Source organism: Protopterus annectens, chromosome 2.part1 (genome assembly GCF_019279795.1).
Source record: "Protopterus annectens isolate FY-2018-M chromosome 2.part1, PAN1.0, whole genome shotgun sequence".
NCBI classification, from domain to species: domain Eukaryota; kingdom Metazoa; phylum Chordata; order Ceratodontiformes; family Protopteridae; genus Protopterus; species Protopterus annectens.
The window spans coordinates 445,054,588-445,077,016 of NC_056729.1; the positions used below are offsets into that span (position 1 = coordinate 445,054,588).

Below are 22,429 nucleotides of genomic sequence, written 5' to 3' on the forward strand. Positions count from 1 at the left end.
ATACTCCTTCGGATGGGTCCGGAGACGCTGTGCAGGTACCGGCTTCCGAAGGGGTTTTCAGGCCTACTCAGCTTTTAATAAAGGCAAAGACAAAGGCAAAGACTCCTTCCAAATCAAAGACTGCAGCCCAGGCCTCTTCAGATCCGGCAACCAAGTCTCAGAAACAGTTACTTAAGATGGCGGAGGACTTACTTACTATGATTAGGGGTTCACATCCCCCTCCAGATAAAAGGCCAAGGCAGGAAGTATATTATGACTCCTCTGATCAGGCTTCTGTTTCTTCAGTTTCATCTTCTGACCAGGAATATTCTTTCCCTCCTTATGAGGATTCTGATGCTGAGGAATCCATTCCTTCAGCTTCTTCCCCTGAGGATTTCTCTTTTGGGGAAACTTTGCATGAAATGAGGGAACATTTTCACTGGGAAGGACAGGAGTACTCAGAATCTAAGAAAAGACTAAGGGATTTTCTTCTTCTTCTTCCCCAACATAAACCCCTGGCTATTCCTCCTATTTTGGATATTGTGGATGATGTTTTTTCGGAGGCTAACTTAACTCCTTTGACTCTTTTCCTCCAGCTCCTGTTAAGCCAGACAGATATTGTAGGGTTCCTGATTCCCACCAGTTTTTATACAAGAATCCTACTGCTGATCCTGAAACCATTTCTCAGGGTCCTAAGGGGGTTAAGGCCGCTTCTGCTAAAAACCCCATTCCCACTGAGAAGGATTCCAGATCTTTAGAAAGATGGGGCAAAAAAGTGTACACTTTTGCTACTTTATCTATTAGGGCTTTAAACTGTCAGTTTCATATGCTGAAATACCAGCAATTTCTTCTGTCTGTTTTAAAACAAAAGCTAACTTCCATTTCCGCCTGTGCAGATGATAAGGAATTACATGACTTAATGCATGCCACTGAACAAGTTGGGAAGCATGGTTTACACTGTGGATTTGATGCCTTGGAGGCTTCTTGTAGGGCTGCTGCCTCTGGCACAGTCCTTAGAAGGCATGCATGGTTAAAGGAACAAAACTTGCCAGATCAAGTAAAAGCTAAATTATTGGATGCTCCTGTTCAACATAATGTTTTGTTTGGATCTAAAGATGAAGAGGTGATAAAGAAGATGGAGGACAAGGCAAAATCCATGCAAACAGTTAAAGATTTCTTACAAGTACAGCCACCCAGATTTAGTAGGAATTGGCCTACAAAAAATTGGTCCTTTCCCAATTCAGACAGGCCTCAGAGGTGGGTAGATACAGACGCTCCCGAGGAAGGCCTCAAACGCAAGCCTCTTATAGACCAAGACAGTGGACTGCTTCCACCCCTAGGGGAGGAGAGGACAGGTCGCAAGCTCATAGAAAACAGACTCAATGACTCCCTCTGTTGGGCTGCAGGAACTTCTTGCCTGGAAGCCCCTCTCGGAGGAAAACTTTCTCTTTTTCACCTAAATTGGACTCGTATAACCCAAGACAAGTGGGTTCTGGATGTGGTTTCAAGAGGTTACAAATTCCATTTTCATACCCTACCAAGACCAAGTGGATGGCCAGATCTTCCAAAACATCAATGGTTAGAGGCCTTAAACCAAGTGGAAGCTTTCTTGGCTATGAAAGCCATAGAACTGGTTCCACTTTCAGAGATGGGACAAGGTTTTTACTCAAGGCTCTTTCTAGTTCCCAGAAAGCAAAATTCATGGAGACCCATTCTGAATCTGTCAGTCTTGAACACTTTTCTCGAGATACCAAAATTCAAGATGCTTACTCTACAGCAGCTACTTCCAATGCTGACCAAAAATGCATGGATGATAACTTTGGATTTAAAGGAGGCATATTTACACATTCCCATCAGGCAGGAATGCAGAAAATACCTCAGGTTCAAGGCCGGATCGAGGCACTATCAATTCTCTGTGCTGCCCTTTGGATTGTCTACTGCGCCCAGGGTCTTCACCAAATGCCTGGTTCCAGTAGTAGCTTATTGCAGACTCAAGGGAATTCAAATTTACCCTTATCTGGACGACTGTCTTATTCAGGGAGACAGCAAGGATGTCTTACTCCAGCATCTAGAATTTGTTCAGAATCTTCTCAAGTTCCTGGGATTCACTGTAAACATAAAAAAGTCAAATTTGACACCCTCACAACAGATAATTTTTCTGGGTGCTTTTCTAAACACAACAACCCAGATGGCATTTCTTACATATGAAAAACAATTACAGCTGACTTCAACTTTCAAAACCTTGGCAACATTAACTCAGCTATCTGCAAGGAAATTCCTGCAGGCTTTGGGTTACATGGCCTCCTGCATCCTTCTCGTACCATATGCAAGACTACATATGAGGAAAATACAGTGGTACCTAAAAAGTGTATGGTCTCAGCATTGCCACAGTTTAGACATACAGATCACCGTCCTGCCTTGTCTTCAGAAGGAATTCCTTTGGTGGTCTGAGGCATGTACTCTAAACAAAGGAAAACCCTTCAGTCTGCCTCCAGCCACTCAGATACTAACCACGGACGCCTCAGATTATGCATGGGGAGCTCATTTTCAGGGCAACTATCTGCAGGGCCTTTGGACAAAGGATCAGAAGCACCTGCATATCAATTTAAAGGAAATGTTAGCCATTCAGAAAGCTCTATTGGCCTTCAGGAATCTTCTACAACCAGGACAACTACTGATACGGACAGACAACACCACAGTTATGTGGTACATAAACAAGCAAGGGGGATCTCATTCCTATCCCCTTTGCAGACTAGCCATGAATCTATGGAACACCGCTCTAGCTTGCAAGCTGGGCCTTCAAGCTCAGTTTCTACCAGGGAAGCAAAACTTTCTGGCAGACAGTCTGAGCATAAACCTGTCAGACCCATATGAATGGATGCTGGACACCGAAATATTCAAGATGATTACAGCAGTCTGGGGATGCCCTCACATTGACCTCTTTGCATCCCACCTCAATCATCAACTACAGATTTTTTGCACCAGGACATTCCACGAACTAGCTTGGAAAGTGGATGCACTATCATTCAGTTGGAGAAACCTCTCAGGGTATGCCTTCCCGCCTCTACCTCCTCTTCCATGGGTATTATTAACGATCAAACAGGACAAGCCCAAGATGATAATCTTGCTGGCCCCATATTGGCCTCGACAGTTTTGGTACCCAACACTGAAAAACCTTTGTCTGAAGCCCCCTTGGGTTTTACCACAGACTCCGAACCTTCTGTCCCAACACCAGGGTCAGGTTTTGCACTCCCATGTCAAAACTCTCAGCCTGGCGGCCTGGTTAATCCAGGGTCTATGATTCATTCTCTCCTACCCAAGCAGGTTATGGATGTGATTTTAGAAGCCAGACGTCCTAGCACTAGAAAATCTTATGCAGGAAAATGGAAAAGATTTTGTTCCTGGATGCAGGCTCAGGATTCAGATACTCTTATTCCTAACATTCCTCTGATTTTACTTTACCTGACAGACCTGTTACATAAGGGTCTCTTTCTCTTCCATAAAGATACATGCCTCTGCTATTTCTGCTCATTATAATACAGACCCTCCAATCTTTTCCCACCAGCTCATGAGGCAGTTTCTCAGAGGAGCTAAGAACTTAAGGCCCCCTAGATCTCCATCCATTCCTGCTTGGGATCTCAACTATGTTTTGGAAAAACTCACCTTACCTCCTTTTGAGCCTGCTGCCACATCTGACATCAAGTTTTTATCTTGAAAGACAGCCATCCTGTTAGCTCTGACCTCTGCCAGGAGAGTTTCGGAGTTGCAAGCTCTCATGGCTGTGGAACCTTATGTTATTTTTCAAGACAGGGTGTCTTTAAGGACTAATCCTACATTCTTGCCTAAGGTGGTTTCCAAAGTGGCTTTAAATCAAACTATTCACTTGCCAACTTTTTTCCCCACTCCTCAAAATAAGGGGGAAAGGATCTTGCATTCCTTGGATGTACACAGACAACTACGTTTTTACCTGGACAGAACCAAGGACATCGGGAAATCAGAGCAATTGTTTGTTTCTTATGCTTCAAGTTCCCAAGGTAAAGCTATTTCAAAACAGACCATTTCTAAATGGATTGCTCATGGAATCAGATTTTGCTATTCATACCATGGAAAGAAAATCCCAGGGAGTATAAGGACTCACTCTACCAGAGCTGCTGCCACTTCAGCTGCCTTCCTCAGGGGAGTTCCTACCATGGACATTTTGGAAGCTGCAACTTGGAGTTCAGTGCATACTTTTTCTAAGCACTACAATCTACCTCTTTACTCTAAGTCTAGGGCAGGCTTTGCTTCTGCAGTCTTGCAGGGCCTTTTAGCCATCCCCTCTACTTTATGACCACCTCCCTTTTATTCTGCTTTGGGATTCAACCCTACAGTCATGACTGCAACAGTGAAACACGATGAACATAGTACAGTTGTGTACACTTACCATAAATGTAGATGTTCGAGTGTCTTCACTGTTGCAGTCTGGGTTTCCCTCTCTCCTGTCCCCTCTAATTTTTTATTTTGTGTGGTTCCTTTTTTCACCCTTCTTCTGAGGTGTATTTGCAAAGGGTATGGGATCTTACTCATTTTGGAACACCTGACATCTGGGGCAAGAAAAACTGGAGAACATGGCGTCGGCTGTCAGCTTTATACTCCTGGCACTCTGACGTCAGGGAGTATGGCTGAGCAGCCGACGCCGGACCCAGACTTTGGGATTCTGGCCAACCGAGGACTGCCTGCCGGCAGGGGAGAACCCTACAGTCATGACTGCAACAGTGAAGACACTCGAACATCTACATTTATGGTAAGTGTACACAACTGTACTTTGTCTCCCTTGTGTTGGCTGCTCTATTAGATACTTTATCTGCTGCTTCCCTAACACTGTATTCTCAGCCTCCAGCTCCCAAGAAACCTGACAAGCTCTATAAGGTACTAGATGACTGCAAGTTCTTGTGCAGGAACCCCTCCTCTGATAATGCAATGATTTTTAAATCTCTTGAAAAGCCTTCTAGGCTCTTGCCTTCTTCCAAGCTTCTTCCTTCAGACAAGAGCCGTAGAACCATGGAAAGTCTTGGTAAAAAGGTTTACTCCGGCTATTTTAGCATTCAAGTCCATCAATTGCCAGACCCATAGGACATGGTACATCCTGTCTCTTCTTTCCCAGATTGGAAAGATTGTTTCTGAAATGCCTGACTCTGAGGGTAAAGCCTCAGCTCACTTCTTGCTCAGGTCCATCTCTGAGGTTGTCTATCACTGTATTAAATGCAACCCCTTCTAGGGCTGCTGCCTCTGTGATGAGGCCCTCTTCCTGGCTTAACCTTCAGGTTTTGCCAGATAATATCAAAAGAAAAGTTTTGGATGCTCCCTTGGATAACCAGAATTTATTTGGTACTGCTGTGGCTGACATTTTCAAGTCATTACATTATCAAGGTAAGGTCATAAAAGATTTCAGACAGATTTGTGTCGCACCTATCCCCAAGTTTCAGAAGAACTATTCCAGTAAGACTGCTTTTTAGCTAGACTGCCTAGACTGTCTTCCAAAGGTAAGAAGGTTCCAAGTATATTCTTTCTGGTAAGCCTACACAAACACTCAGACCACAGTAGCAGTCCTTTCCTGACAAATCTTCAGCTATCTGACTGTCTGCCCTCCCTTCCTGTCAGCCAGGTTCCCTTGTCCCTCATGCTTTCTCTTTCTCCTCCAGTTTGGCAGGTAATTACCACAGACAACTGAGTTCTCACCATTATTAGGCAGGGATACTTTCTGACCTGGAAAACCCTTCCCTCTTTTCCTGGTATTCCCCAACCCCTGTAGAACATCTTTCTCATTTTCCAGAAGTGTTGCAAGGTCTGCTAGACAAGGCTACCATTCACCCATTTCCACAGATGGAGGGGTTTGGGTTTTTACTCCAGGATGCTTCTGGTACCCAGAAAGGAGGGGCTAAGAGCTTTCCATACTGAACACCTTTCTCTTAATGCCTTGCTTCCAAATGCTCTGTCTTCAGACTCTGTGTCCTCTGTTGCTCCCACAGGCCTTTCCAATTTCCTTGGATCTCAAGGACACTTGCCTTTACATCCCTGTTCTGGAAATATTTGCATTGTTCTGTTCGTTCCTCTCATTTTCAGTTCTCTGCTTTGCTCTTTGGGTTTTCAACAGTCCCAAAAATGTTCAAATGTCTAGCGCCTGTAGTTGCCTTTTGAAAGCTTCAGCACATTCCAGTATTTCTTTATCTTGGTGACTTCTTGCTTCTTATTCCAAGCTGGTGTAGGATTTTCATTTTACCCAGCTTCTTTTGCACAGCCTGGGGTTAACTGTCAACCATCAGAAGTCAATGCTGACTCCATCTCAGGACCACATTTTTCTAGGCTGCAGGTTCCAGATTGTTCCAATGCTGGCATCTCTTCCTGCCTCCAAGATGTTGTCCCTCACAAATTATTTCCTGTCTCTGCTTCCTGTGTCCTCTCTTCCAGCCAGAGAGTTTCTTAGGGCTCTGAGGCCTCCACTGTGCCCAAGCTTCCCTGGTCCAGGCTTCCTATGATGAAGTTTTAGTGGTACCTGAAATTAATATAGCTGCAACACGTGCATAAGCTAGACCATCGCATTCTCCTGCTCCCTTGTCTCGGAGTGGAATTTCACTAGTGGATTCAGCAGCTATCTGTCAATCCAGGTGTTCCTTTCCACCCTCCTCAGCCATCTGAGGAACTCTTTACAGATGCATCAGAGCTGGGGTGGGAAGCCACTTCAGGTGCTCTGAAGATACAGGGCCTTTGGCCCTCTCAGCAGAGGATGGTTCACATTAACATCAAAGAAATGCAGGCTTTCATTCTGGCCTTTCAAGCTTTCCATGCTCTCTGGTCCCTGGTCTCTTGAAGGTTTTTATGAACAACACCACAGTCATGTGGCATATCAACAAACAAAGGAGCATTAGGTCCTACCTTCTTTACAGACTGGCTCTTCAAGCATGGGAAATGGCCATCAATCTGCAGGTCAACCTACAGGCAGTCTGTATACCTTCAGAGTACAGTCTTGTGGTAGATTGTCTCAGCAGGTCTAGTGCACAGCCTCACAAATAGATGCTTCACATAGATGTGTTTCTGACCTTAGTTCATTGGTGGGATATTCTTCAAGTAGATCATCTGTTTGCCTCCCTACTGAACAGACAACCCCCCTCAATTATGAATTTGAAGTCCTTTGGCTTGTAAGGTGACAGCTTATCTTTTTCTTGGAAGGGAATGTTCCTCTGTGCCTTTCCTCTTTTTCCATGGGTCCCTCACAAAATCGAAAAGGACTATCCAAAAAAAAATCTTTCGGTGACTCCCTTTTGACCTAGACAGCACTAGTTCCACCTCTTATTCCATCTGGCCAGGGGCAATCAACACAAGTTAGCTCACCACATTGATCTTCTAACATGGGACAAAGGCACCCTCCTTCACTCTCATCTGTCCAAGCTTCACCTGATGCTTTGGATGATAGGGTTTTGATCCCTTTCTGACACCAGTTTTCTGAGGATGTGCCTAGGGTCCTGCAGGAGGGCAAGAAACCCAATACCAGAAGATCATATATGTCCAAATGGAAGATATTTTATGTTTGGTGTCCCCTTGGTCTTTTCATACCTGTATGAACTGCTGCATCCTGGGTTGGCATATTCTTTAGTGAAAGCACACTTTTCAGCCATTTCTGCCCGTCTCTCACTTACTCCTCCTTTGGCCTGTAGGTTTGAAGTCAAGTGGTTTCTTAAAGGTGTCCTTCATATTAGACCACCAAGAAAGCCCATTCCTCCTCCTTGGGATCTTAATTTTGTCCTTGAAAAGATCACTTAGTCTCCTTTTGAGCCTGCTGCTGCTTATTCTTTTTCTTCTTTGTCACATTGCACTCGGAAGACTGTTTTATTGGTTGCTTTAACCTCTGCCAGAAGGGTATCTGAGCTACAGGCCTTGATGGTGATCCCTCCTTTTCTTTTTCATAGAGACAGGGTGTCTGTCCATACAAATCCTTCTTTTATGCCCAAGGTGGTTAATGAGCTGTTCCTTAATTAGTCTATCCAGCTTCCTTCTTTTTTCTCTTCTCCGCAATTTGCTAGTGAGAAGGTTCTGCATACTTTTGGATTTTCATAGACAGCTCAGATATTATTTAGACAAAACTAAAGCCTTTCATAAATCTTGTCATCTTTTTGTTTCTTTTCATACCAGCACATTGGTATTGGCAGTTTGTAAGCAAACAATCCCCTCATGGATTTCCAAGACCATTTCTTTTTGTTATTCTTTTTGTGGCAAGAAAGTGTCTGCTTCCTTCAGGGCTCACTCTACTTGAGCAGTGGCCTCACTGGGAGTTTTCTTCATAGGAGGTTCTTCGTGTTTCACTGTTGCAGTCATTACATTTGGGTTATCTGCTTGCAGTAGCCCTCAGTTGGCCTGTTTAACAAAGTCTTGGGTCCTGCGTCGGATGCTGTCCCTTCTTCCGTGACGTCAGGTCATCAGGGGTATAAAACATGCAGCCGATGTCATTACCCCCCTCTTTCTTGCTGTACGGTGCCCAAAGCAGAAGCAGTTCCCAAGTGCCGGTCGGCTGACTCCTGAAATTTTTGTTTTCGAGTTTCAGAACCAGTCTTCAACTAAAGCTAAGTACCCCATTGGGGAAACTTTTTCTTGCTCCTTACCGATGTCAGTAAAAGTTAATAATTGCATTACTTGTGGAAAGCAAATACCTCACAAAGATTTTCATTCGTACAGTATTCCTTGCCTGGGCGCTGACCACGACGTACCTTGCTGTCGGTTTTGTGCTTTATTTAATCAGCACACTATCCATCGTCGGTATATTTTCGCCTCTAAATATTTCGGTTCTCTGTTTAATTATCCAGAAATGTCATCAGTTAGCCATCCGACTACCGGGATTCCGAAAAAATGAAAAGATATAGACACAGACAGGCCGCCTAGGTCCAAAGCCGCCAACGATGCTTCTCCTAAGCCAGTGACCAGTTCACCGGTACTCAGTGAGGCATTTTTACAGCCCCTGATACCCGCCACTTCTGATGCGCAGGCCTCTACTGAGACCCATTTGGAGCCAGGTATGCTGCTAAATGCTTCAACTTTGGAACCTGCGGATGTCTCTACCTTGGATGGGTCCGGAGCCGCTGTGCAGGAGCCGGCTTTTGAGGGTGTATTCAGGCCTATGGACTTGCATATTAAACCCACGCCTCCTTCTTCATTAAGGCCTAAATCTCGAACCATGCCTGAGAAACTGACGCACAGGCTGCATGCTCAGGCCTCTAGGCCTAAAAAACAAATTATAAGAATGGCTGAAGGTCTTATAACTTTATTCAGGGGAAGCCAACCTCCCCCTTCTAAGAGACCTAGGACTGAAGTTGTTTATGAATCTTCTGACCAGGATTCTGATTTTTCTGATTCTTCTGATGATCTGGATTTGCCCTTATCAACTTATGAGGATTCTGATGCAGAGGACTCTATTCCCTCTGCTTCTCCTGCAGAGGATTTTTCTTTTGGTGAAACCTTACATACTCTAAGGGAGCATTTTCACTGGGAAAGCCAGGATTTTTCTTATTCAAAAAAGAGGCTTAGGGATTTCTTACTCCTGCCTCAACATAGGCCTTTTAGCTATACCTCCTGTACTAGACATTGTTGATGATGCGTTTTCGGAATCTAGTTTGGCCCCTGATTCTTTGCCTCCTGCTCCCAGAAAACCTGACAGATATTACAGGGTTCCTGATTCACACAGGTTTCTTTTTAAAAATCATATTGCAGATCCAGACACTATTTCACAGGTACCCAAGGGCATTAAGGCTTCTACTGCTAAAAATCCTACCCCTTCTGATAGAGACTCCAGGGCACTGGATAGATGGGGTAAGAAGGTTTACACTTCTGCAACCTTGGTCATTAGGGCTTTAAACTGCCAGTTTCATATGTTAAAGTATCAACAACATGTTATTGGGTTGCTTAAACAGAAAATGATGTTGATTCCTGACTGTGCTGAAAATAAAGAATTACAGGATTTAATGCATTCTGCTGTACAGGTTGGTAAACATATTTTGCAATGTGGATTTGATTCATTAGAGGCGTCTTGCAGGGCTGGTATTACTGGTTCTGTGCTCAGAAGGCATGCTTGGCTTAAGGAGCAATCTTTGTCTGATCATGTTAAAGCTAAACTGTTGGATGCTCCCTTAAATCAGGACTGCCTGTTTGGCAACAAAGTGAGGAAGTTCTTAAAAAGATGGAAGATAAAGCTAAATGTATGCAAACTGTTAGATTTCTTGCAAGTTCAGCCTCCTAGATTTAGTAGGCATTGGCCCTCTAAGGTCTTTTCCAGCCCCTTCCAGGTCTTCTCAAGTCAAACACAGACACACCAGAAACCCCAGATTTCAGTCCCAGGGGACACACAAGACTAAGAAGTGGAGGATTTCTGTACCCAAATCTGGGAGTAGTAAGACTCCCCCCTATGGAAAACTGTCTCAATGACTTGCTTTTAAAACTTCCAAGCACTTCCCAACTGAATGCTCCTTTAGGCAGAAAGATCGGTCTGCAGGCCAAAAACTGGGAACTCATTACCCAGGACAAATGGGTTTTTAAATATAGTGTCCCAAGGATACAGATTTCACTTCCACACATTACCAACACCAAGCAGGTGGCCAGATCTACCCCCAAATCAGTGGGCAGAGGCCCAAAATCAAGTACTCTCTCTCTCTTAAGCATGGGGGCTATTCAGTTGGTACCAGAAGAGGAAAAAGGACAAGGTTTCTATTCGAGACTTTTCCTGGTACCGAGAAAAGGCAATATATGGCGTCCTATCCTGGACCTTTCTACTCTAAACACCTTTGTGGTGATTCCAAAATTCAAAATGCTGACTCTTCACCAGCTGCTTCCTATGCTAGGCAAAGATGCATGGTTGGCAACACTAGACTTAAAAGAAGCATACCTGCACATCCCTATCAGGGAGTCTTGCAGAAGATACCTATGCTTCAAAGCAGGCTACATGCACTATCAGTTCTCTGCACTGCCCTTTGGTTTATCTACTGCGCCCAGGGTATTCACAAAGTGCCCAGCTCCAGTCATTGCATTTTGCAGGCAAAGAAATATTCAGATATACCCATACTTGGACAATTGTCTAATTCAGGCAGAAAGCCAGGACATACTTTTAAATCATCTGGCCTTTGTTCAAAGGGTGCTGACATGTCTGGGGTACACCATAAATGAAAAGAAATCACACTTGGTACCCTGTCAACAAATTACATTCCTGGGAGCAAGCTTGAATACAACTTCCTAGATGGCTTTCCTCCTGCCAGGGAAACGGATTAATTTGACAACCTACTTCAAACAAGTAGCCACAAAAACCCAGTTATCTGCAAGGCAAATATACTGCAAGCCTTGGGGTTCATAGCCTCCTGCATTCTTCTAATTCCATATGCAAGGCTGCATATGAGGAAACTACAATGATATCTCAAAGGCCTATGGTGTCAACATTCACGGGATCTAGAAGCAATGATTCCTATCGTACCTTGCCTATGCCTAGAGTTCCTTTGGTGGGCAGAGGCTTGCCACCAAAACAGGGGACTATCATTCACAGTACCCCTGCTGCCCAAACCTTAACAACAGATGCATCAGACTATGCATGGGGGGCTCACCTGGTAGGGAAGTGCATTCAGGGCAAATGGAACCCAAGTCAAATGCACCTGCACATAAATCAAAAGGAAATGTTAGCTGTACAGGATGCTCTGACAGCCTTCAAGGACCACATTCTTCCAGGACCACTAATGGTAAAGATGGACAACATCACTGTCATGTGGTACATAAACAGGTGGGGGGGTACACATTCTTACCCCCCTCTGCAGACTAGCCATGGCATTGTGGAACACAGCCTTGAGCTACCAAGTGAATCTACAAGCTCAATTCCTGCCAGGAAAACTAAATACACTGGCAGACCGACTAAGCAGAAACATCATGGACCCACACGAGTGAAAACTGGAACCAAGGATTTTCAACATGTTGACAAGCAAATGGGGGTGACAAGCAAATGGGGGAGCCCAGATATAGACCTGTTTGCCTCCCCCCAGAACCCTCAGTTGGACAAATTTTGCACAAGGATTCCCCACAGGCTAGCTTGGAAAGTGGATGCTTTATCCTTCAGATGGAAAAAACTGTCAGTTTATGCCTTTCCTCCTCTGCCTCTGCTCTCCAAGGTACTACTAAAGATCAAACAGGACAAGCCAAGGACGATTTTAACTGCACCAGACTGGCCATGCCAACACTGGTACACCCTCCTGCGCAGTGTGTCCCTCTTGGCCCCATGACACCTGCCTCAGACTCCTTCCCTGTTGTCTCAGCAGGAGAACCAGATTCTGCACCTTCAGCTGCAAACCCTGAACCTAGCAGCCTGGCTAATTACCTAATCTCTCCTTTAACATCCCTCAGTAAATCAGTGATGGATATCATTTTAGAGGCAAGGAGGCCTAGTACTAGAAAATCGTATGCTGCAAAATGGAAAAGATTTTGTGCCTGGAATCAGTCTAAAGGGTTGAGCGCAGCAGTGCCCAGTTTACCTCAGATTCTACAATACTTGACTGAGATGCTTCATAAGGGCTCGTCTTTTCCTGCATCAAAATTCATGCCTCAGCCATTTCAGCTCACAATAGCACAGAGCCTCCCATCTTCTCTCACCCACTGCTCAAGCAGTTCCTCAGAGGGGCCAAAAATTTAAGGCCACCCAGGAGAGCTCCAACTCCAGCCTGGGACCTTAACTTTGTCTTGGAGAAACTCACTTTTCCTCCTTTCGAGCCAGCTGCTACTGCAGATTTAATATTCCTTTCCTGGAAAACGGCTTTACTTTTCGCAATCACTTCTGCAAGAAGGGTATCCGAATTACAGGCTACTGCAAGCAGATTACCCAAATGTAATGACTGCAACAGTGAATACACTTGAACATCTACATTTATGGTAAGTGTACACAACTGTACTTTTGGACACCAACTCCATCCCTGAAGCTGTACTTGGTCTTCAGTGCAAACTCGTGCAAAACATTACAAATCAGATGTCATTTCCAGGACCAGGGTAGGTTTTGCCAAGGCTGTCCTGCATGGGTTTCTGGAGCATGGTGATATGGAAGGGCATAGTACAGATGTGTAAAATCGTACCATAACAGTAGATGCCTTCTTTTCACTCTTGCTGTATTCATTCCCTCCCTCCTGCCCCCTTTTCCCATCTTTTTGAATGGGTGGCATTTTTAGTACTGGATGAGAGGTTCCTCTCCTCCTCTTCTTTCATTCCTTTTTTCTGGATGCACATGTCCTCCTTTCCACTGGGGGTCCTAGTTCTCCTGGGACACCTCAGTTCTGAAATGGGAGTGTACATTGTCACCTTTATGCACTATGCTTGTGCGGGGAGCATACATCTGATGTGCAAATACTCCCTAGGTAATAAAGGCTTTGATATACTGGTTGGATGTTGGGTTATCCTTAACAGGAGATCCCAGAGGTGATGAATACTGAAACAGTGAAAAGAAGTTAACGGTAAGATTTTACATGACTGTACTCTGTCATACAAATGAACAGGAACTTCATGGACGCTTATAAAGCTAATTATGTCTTCTGAGTGCTACTAAAAAGCCCCTTTCCTGTTTATTTTAATTAAGTAGTAGAAGTAGATGACACATTCTACATGCCTCTCATAAAACAAAAGGACTTCACTACCAGTGTTCATGTGATTATATTGTCTGTCTAGAAACCATGGTCCCAAAATAAAACAGGGAATATTAACTTGGGAGTTTACTAAAAATGTTTAACTTTCAGTACACACACTGCTTTAGTGAGTGTGTTGTTAGGAAAATTACAGAATGTGACAAAATACTGTTGGATTTTCATTGTGCTTTAGTGCATTTCCAAGATATATGAGTGTGTTTATTGCAGAGCATGATTTTAATTCTGTTTCTCTTTAAACAGGTATAAGTGAGCAGGGGTTATACAGAGTTGGAGGAGTCAGTTCAAAAATTCAGCGGCTTCTGAATTTACTAATGGGTATGTTCTGCCTTACTGTAAGTCTGGAAGTATGTTGCTGCTGTGTGTAGTGAAATTATCATAAGAGATTTGACGGATTCTGTCTGCTTGTTTTTATGTTACGTAAGATGCCCAAATGTTTTGAAATTGACTGGGCATTTAAATCTCTATTTTTATTGCCAGGACTTTTTCATATCCTTGAAATATTCATGCTTGACTGACTAGATTTAGATATCTTTAAGATGGAATACATGATATATGTTATTTAATTCTGGAAACCAGTCAAATTTGACAAGGGGTTACTTTTTATGTGGCTTTAAGAAATGCTTAAGAACTTCCCCCTAGTTGCATATATACATTGTTTGAATCGACTGAAACCTCACTTCATGATGTTTATTTTGCAGTCAGCAGTTTCATTGCTTGTGTTGTCTTTACTAGCATCATTTACTTATGCTTGTTTCAGTTGTTTAAATTGTTTTTCTGATGTTCCTGGAAAGCCTGTAGTGTTACTGATGGCATTCAATAAAGCCATGGTTGCAGAACTGCATTAGTAAACAAGTCAGATAGTAATGGAACACGTGTTTTTCAGTGGGTGTCAGAGGTGTAATATTTGAAAGACAGTAAGACAAGTAAGGTAGAGGTAAATGAAGTTAATGATAAAGAAAAAGCAGAGCTGCAGTTACAGTGGGTTTGGGCATTTATCCTTTTTAAAATGACACTACAAAAATTTCAGTTAAAAGTCTGTTTTCAAATTACACAAAGATCTGTAAGAAGTGATTAGTGTGCATTTATCTTAAGCATGCATTCACTGCAAAATGCCAGTAGATATGTGGAAACTAGCAGTGTTACTCTTTTCATCTTTACTTTCACACTTGTGATGTGTAAATGGCATCCATTGCCAAAAGATGCATGCAAATGGAATACAGAAAGCATGTGTACACATATTGCACATCCATGTACTGCACATAGCATGTTGTTCTTTGTCTTTCGGCTTTTTCCGGTTAGGGGTCGCCACAGCAGAACTCTGGTCCACTAATGATTGGCAGTTGGTTTTTATGTGTCGAGTTGCCAGCCCGATGCCCAACCTTCAACAAAGGCACGCCCATTCAACGCATGTCTTTCGAACGCCCACTCGACCGCAGGGAGGACATGCAGACTCCACACAGAATGCACTCCCAACCCAAGCCGAGAATCGAACGGGAGAACCTCTTGCTGTGAGGCAGCAACGCTACCGCTGCACCACCGCATAAATCCCTACATGTATATATTATACATGCATAGAGTGCATGTAGGTTGCATACACAATGCTGTACATGACTGGGTTGCACTTAGGATGTGAATACGTATTGTACAGTTATGGATGAAGTGCAACTCTGTGGTCCTTTCTCTGTCACAACTTAATTATAGTAACAAGAAAAACACTTTAAAAAATAATATAAATATGTATGTATGTATATGTGTATGTATATATATATATATATATATATATATGTATATACACACACACATACATTTACAACTCCTGCATTAAATGTGCAAATGCAACTATTTAATGATGTATGTTCAAGCTTACTTTTAAATTCACAAGTTGTGTCATATAAGACTGTCATTATTGTAAGATGTATGTCCTTGAATCCCAGATAATTATGAGATTCACATGATATTGTTTTTTTCATTTTATTTCATGCTGCATGTTCCTGTTACATAGCAGTGCTTCCTTACTAACAGTATTTCCATGTGCATTGTACTAACATTTGTGATTGCTGCTATGCTTCCCCCACCCATGGTTTGAAGTTTGAAGGACATTTCTCGGGTATGTGGGGCAACATTTACATGGATATGTCCATAGAGGGAATCCTATTCAAACATTGCTGCTACACTTGCATCTTTTCAGGACCATAGCTGGCTCAACTGTCACCTGGTGAGGATCCCCACTCTGCCACCTTAACCTCCCCCCAGCTCCTCTCTACTGGCATTCAGTATAATAGTAGAAAATTAGTAATAGTAGTAAATTAGGAATAAACCCCTATGTCACCTGCTGGATAGTCAGATGCTAAATACTTTATCTCACACATGCGTCATCTGAAATTATCTATCGCATTTTCCTTGTTATTCTCTGGGTAATGTCAGTCTAGCACCAAAGGGGATATGTTAGTTCAAGCACCAAAAGAGAAACTGACTAGGCTTAAAATGCCCTCAAAGCCAGCTTGCTTAATACGTATGAAGCTATGTGTGTGGGTGAGAGAGATATTCAAGTGTTTGTCTATGTATTTAATAATTAGACATTTTGTGCCTGTCCTTCTGTGTTGTGAGGAGCGTTAGCTTTTTTTGAGGTAAAATTAGCAGCTCCCTATTCCAGCATTGTTACAGAGAACAGAAGCACAAGTTAAACACTTTTTGGCAAAAGCAGAAAAATATGAGAGTTAGTCAAGTAACTGGAGGGAAGATGCATGTATAAATTATTATAAACACTGAAGATAATCTAATACGCTGTGAGCACAAATTCCTCTGGAGTCGCTCGTGTAAAAACACAATTTTATTCCACATAAAAATAAAATAACCTCTTGTTAAGCGCTTTCATCCATATGTCAGTGGACTTCATCAGAACGTAAGCATTATACAATTAGATCCTTAAATATCCACATTTTTGGCGTCAACAATTCCTAATGAGCTTAAAGCCTATACTTTTAAAGATATACACACTAAAACCATAACCAAAAATATGTTAGGATGGTACAATACATTAATCAACTTTCCCAATCCATACATGCGATGTATAATAATATAATTAATTATAATAATAAAAAACATAAATGTAAATAATTTTTCATTTAAAATGTATATGGAATTCATAATACATTACTCTATTGTATTTACGGTTGTTAGTTTACGCTGATGTTCTTCGTGTTTCACTGTTGCAGCCATTACATTTGGGTAATCTGCTGGCAGGTTGCTCTCAGTCAGCCTGAATTCCAAAGTCTTGGGTCCTGCGTCGGTTGCTGTCTTCTCTTCCATGACGTCAGGGGTATAAAACATGCAGCCGATGCCATTTTCTTTAGTCTTTCTTGCCGCACAGTGCCCAACGCAGAAGCATTTCGCAAGTGCCGGTCGGCCAACTACTGAAAGATTCGAATTTGAGTTTCAGATCCGAAGTCTTCACTAAAGCTAAGTACCCCATTGAGGAAACTTTTTTCTTGCTTTTTACAGATGTAAAAAAGTTAATAATTGTATTACTTGTGGGAAGCAAATACCTCATAAGGATTTCCATTTATACTGTATTCCTTGCCTAGGCCCTGATCACAACGTGCCTGGCTGTCTGTTTTCTGCTAGATTTAACAACGCACTATTAAGCGTCAGTATATTTTTGCATCAAAGTATTTTGGAAACAGATTTAACTACCCAGAAATGTCTTCGGATAGCAATCCGACTATCGGAGTACTTACAAAATGCAAAGAAAAGGACAGAGAAAGGCAGTCGAGATCCAAAACTGACGACAAAGCTTCTCCTAAGCCAGTTGCCGGTATTCAGTGAGGTGCATTCTCAGCCCCTGATGCCCACTACCTTCGAGTCGCAGGCCTCTACCGACACCCATGTGGAGTCCGGCATGCTGCAAGATACTCAAGGTATTGGACCGACGGATGTATCTCCCTCGGATGGGTCTGGAGCTGCTGAGCAGGCACTGACTTCTGAGGGTGTATTCAGACCTCAACATTTGTATATCAAACTGACATCAGCTGCAAAACCAAAGACAAAAGCAACTTCTAAAACTAAAAAACCGACGCATGAGCCACGTGCACAGGCCTCTATGCCTAAAAAGCAGATGATCAAAATGGCTGAAGACCTTATTACCTTGATCAGGGGTACCCATCCCCCTCCAGATAAGAGGCCTAGGCAAGACACTGATTATGAATCTTCAGATCAGGTTTCTATTTCTTCTGATTCCTCTTCTGATCAGTATTATCAATACCTCCCTATGATGATGATTCTGATGCTGAGGATCTGCATCTCCTCCTGAGGATTATTCATTTGGAGAAACCTTGCATACTTTGAGGGAGCATTTTCACTGGGAAAGTCAAGACTTTTCAGAATCAAAAAAGAGATTCAGGGACTTCCTTCTTCTCCCTCAGCACAAGCCTTTAGCCATTCCCCCTGTTTTAGACATTGTGGATGATGTGTTTTCGGAGTCAAGCTTGACCCCTGACTCCTTACCTCCAGCTCCCAGTAAGCCTGACAGATATTACTCCCTGACTCACATAAATTTTTATTTAGAAACCCTGCTGCTGATCGTGAAACTGTTTCACAGGGTCCAAAGGGAGTTAAGGCCTCAACAGCAAAAAAATCCTACCCCCTCTGACAAAGATTCAAGGGCACTAGACAGATGGGGAAAAAAGGTTTATACACCTGCAACCTTGGCAATCAGGGCCTTAAACTGTCAATTTCATATGTTAAAGTACCAACAACATGTTATGGGATTGCTGAAACAGAAAATGATGTTGATTTCAGAATGTGCAGAAAATAAAGAATTGCAGGAATTATTGCATGCAGCTGAACAAGTTAGAAAGCATACTTTGCAATGTGGTTTTGATTCCTAAGAGGCCTCCTGCAGGGCCGCAGTTACTGGATCTGTGATTAGGAGGCATGCCTGGTTAAAGGAGCAAAATTTGCCTGATCATGTTAAAGCTAAATTGCTAGATGCACTATTACAGCATGATTCTCTGTTTGGTATTAAGGCAGAAGAGGTTTTAAAGAAAATGGAAGACAAAGCTAAGTCTGTGCAAACTGTTAAAGACTTCTTACAAGTGCAGCCACCAAGATTCAGTAGACACTGGTCTACAAAAAATTGGTCCTTTCCCGTGTCAGACAGAGCTCAAAGGGGCAAATCCAGATGCCCTAAGGGTTCCATATACCAGGCGCAAGATTCATACAGGTCAAAGCAATGGGGTGCTTCTACCTCCAAATCTGGAGGAGATAAAGTGCAAACCTACAGAAAGCAATCCCAATGACTTCCCTCTGCCTACACCAAGCACTTATCTTTTGGCAGCACCCATAGGGGGAAAGTTAGCACTTTTTGCTCAAAATTGGCAGTTAATAACCCAGGACAAGTGGGTACTAAACATAGTATCTCAGGGATACAGATTCCATTTCCACACTCTGCCAATGGCAAATGGTTGGCCAGATCTGCCAAAAAATCACTGGGCAAAGGCACAAAAACAGGTTATGTCCCACATGGATATGGGGGCCATTCAGCCAGTTCCAGAACAGGAAAAAGGACAAGGTTTTTACTCAAGACTGTTTTGGTACCCAGAAAAAACAAGTCCTGGTGGCCAATACTGGATTTATCGATTTTGAACACATACCTGGACATTCCATGATCCGCGGTGGTGGTGCTGCGGTAGCGTTGTCGCCTTACAGCAAGACATTGTCCCGTTCGATTCTCAGCTAGAGCGTCTTCTGTGGAGACATGCGTGAATGGGCGTACCTTCGTTGAAGGTTGTGCGTTAGGGCCGGCAACTCAGCACGTAAAAATCAACTGCCAATCATTAGCGGACTGGAGTTCTGCTGTGGCGACCCCTAACAGGGAAAGGCCGAAAGACACAACAACAACCTGGACATTCCAAAATTCAAAATGCTGACTTTGCAGCAGCTTCTGCCTATGCTGGGCAAGAATGCCTTGTTGGTGACACTAGACCTAAAAGAGGCATACCTGCATGTTCCAGTAAGACAATTGTGCAGAAGATACCTCAGATTCAAGGCTGGCTTAATGCATTACCAATTCTCTGCACTGTCCTTTGGCTTATCTACTGCACCAAGGGTCTTTACAAAGTGCCTGGCACCAGTAATTGCATTTTGCAGACAAAGAAGTATACAAATATATTCTTACTTAGACGACTGTCTCATTCAAGCAGAGAACAAGGACATTCTTCTTCGAAACCTGGCATTTGTGAAAAGGCTTCTAACATGCCTAGGGTACACAATAAACGAAAATAAATCACAACTGGTACCCTCTCAAAAGATAACATTCCTGGGTGCAAGCTTGAATACAACTGCCCAGATGGCTTACCTCATGCCAGACAAGCAAAGGCAACTGACTACTTACTTCAAACTGATTGCAACAAAAACCCAGTTATCTGCAATACAAATTCTGCAGGCTCTGGGCTTCATGGCATCCTGCATCCTACTGATTCCATATGCAAGACTGCATATGAGGAAACTTCAGTGGTACCTGAAAAGTTTATGGTTCATAGGTTCATAGGTTCATAGGTTCATACTAGGCTATCTGCCCGAGGGCATTTACAAGCCTAGCCCATAGTTTTGTGGCTTACGCCACCCCTTTAGTATGGGGAACTATACCCATTATTTTGCTGTGCCTCTGTTGAGCAGTGACACTGATGTAATCCCTGGGGTATATCTGCGATCTCCCATCCATTGGTCAAGATTTCTCTTGAACAAGGCCAGCGAGGTGCTCTGCCTCACATATACCGGGATTTTATTCCACAGCATAGGGAGTCTTTGGGTGATGAATCTATCCCTCCAGCACGTCCTATTAATAGCCGTGTCGAGGTTTAAGTCTCCGCCCTTGTGGCTCTGACGGATCTAGATTTTTGAGGTGAAGCATATTCATCAAATCTGGGTTTGACCTGGCCTTGTATGTTAGGCAAAGGTCACCTCTGAGCAAGCGGTAAGCGACTGAATAGAACTGGAGTTCTTTCAGTCGGGCAGCATAGGACAGATGTTTGAGACCCTTTATCCTTTTGGTGAGGAACTTTTGTGGCCTCTCCAGCTGCTGCAAGTGTCGGGTCAGATACATTCCGAATGGGGCATTGTACTCAATCATTGGTCTGATGAGTGATGAGTATAGGGAGACTATGACCTCCCTTGATCTAGATGAGAATCCCTTCATGATAAGGTGGGAAATGTAGAAGGTCTTCCTAACTACTTTAGCTACATGGGTGTCGAATGACAGACTACTATTAACCTGGGTCCCCAGGTCCCTGATAACTTCTTCTGTGCTCAGTGGATTGCCACCTATTTGGTAGCTAGGGGTAACCCTGTTTTTCCCGAAGGGTATGACAATGCATTTTTTGGCATTTAACTTTAGGCCATGGCTCTGGCACCAGTTATCCGTTTCTGTGAGACCCTTCTGAAGGATATCTGTCAACATTCTCATAGTTTGGAAGCAATGATTCCTCTCATTCCCTGCCTACAACAGGAGTTTCTATGGTGGGCAAAGGCATGTCACCAAAACATGGGACGGGCCTTCACTCTCCCCCTTGCCAGCCAAACCTTAACAACAGACGCATCGGATTATGCCTGGGGGGCCCACATGGCAGGAAGATGCATTCAGGGCATATGGACCCCAAAACAAATGCATCTGCATATCAACCAGAAAGAGATGCTAGCTGTTCAAAATGCCCTAACAGCCTTCAAGGACTTACTTTATCCAGGACAACTACTGATAAAGACGGACAACACCACAGTCATGTGGTATATAAACAAGCAAGGGGGCACACACTCATACCCTCTTTGCAGATTATCCATGGCACTGTGGGACACAGCTTTGACCTAGCAAATACATCTTCAAGCTCAATTCCTGCCAGGAAAACAAAATACACTGGCAGACGATTTAAGCAGAAACCTTATGGATCCTCATGAGTGGAAACTAAATCCACAAGTCTTCAGCATGATAACAGAGAAATGGGGGAGCCCAGACATAGATCTATTTGCCTCTCCTCAAAATTATTAATTGAAAAGTTTCTGCACAAGGACTTCTCAAAGACAAGCATGGAAAGTGGACACCCTATCCTTCAGTTGGAAAAATCTGTCAGTTTACGCCTTTCCTCCTCTGCCTCTTCTCCCCAAGGTCCTCCTAAAAGTTAGACAAGAGAAACCAAAGATGATACTAATTGCCCCGGACTGGCCCCGCCAGTACTGGTACCCAATCCTAAGGAACTTGTCTCAATACCCAGCTTGGACCTTACCTCAAAGATCTCAACTACTGTCCCAGCAAAACAATCAGATCCTGCACAATCAGCTACAGACACTGAACCTGGCAGCATGGCTGATCATGTAGTTATACAAACAACACTTCTCAGTAAAGCTGTGATGGATGTCATTTTGGAAGCCAGAAGGCCTAGTACTAGAAAATCTTATGCTGACAAATGGAAGAGATTCTGTGCTTGGAATCAAGCACAAGGAACTGATGCAGCAGAACCAAATATTCCTCAGATATTACAGTACTTAACTGAGATGCTTGACAAAGGCCTATCTTTCTCATCAATTAAAATCCATACCTCTGCCATTTCAGCTCATTACAATACAGAGCCACCAATCTTTTCTCATCCTTTACTAAAGCAGTATCTTAGAGGATCCATAAATTTACGGCCTCCTAGAAGATCACCATTACCTGCATGGGACCTCAATTATGTGTTGGAAAAGCTCACCCTGCCTTCATTTGAACCAGCTGCTACCGCTGATAT

At 43.3% G+C, this 22,429-nt stretch overlaps 1 protein-coding gene across 1 annotated transcript in view; it reads left to right on the forward strand.

The window, feature by feature from the left end:
- ARHGAP10 (Rho GTPase activating protein 10) overlaps positions 1-22,429 on the forward strand; it is a 2,173,597-nt gene that overhangs the window by 1,665,122 nt on the left and 486,046 nt on the right. The window contains exon 14 of the mRNA XM_044063456.1: positions 13,899-13,973. Within this exon, the coding sequence (XP_043919391.1) occupies positions 13,899-13,973 (75 nt within the window). The remainder of the gene's footprint in view (positions 1-13,898; positions 13,974-22,429) is intronic.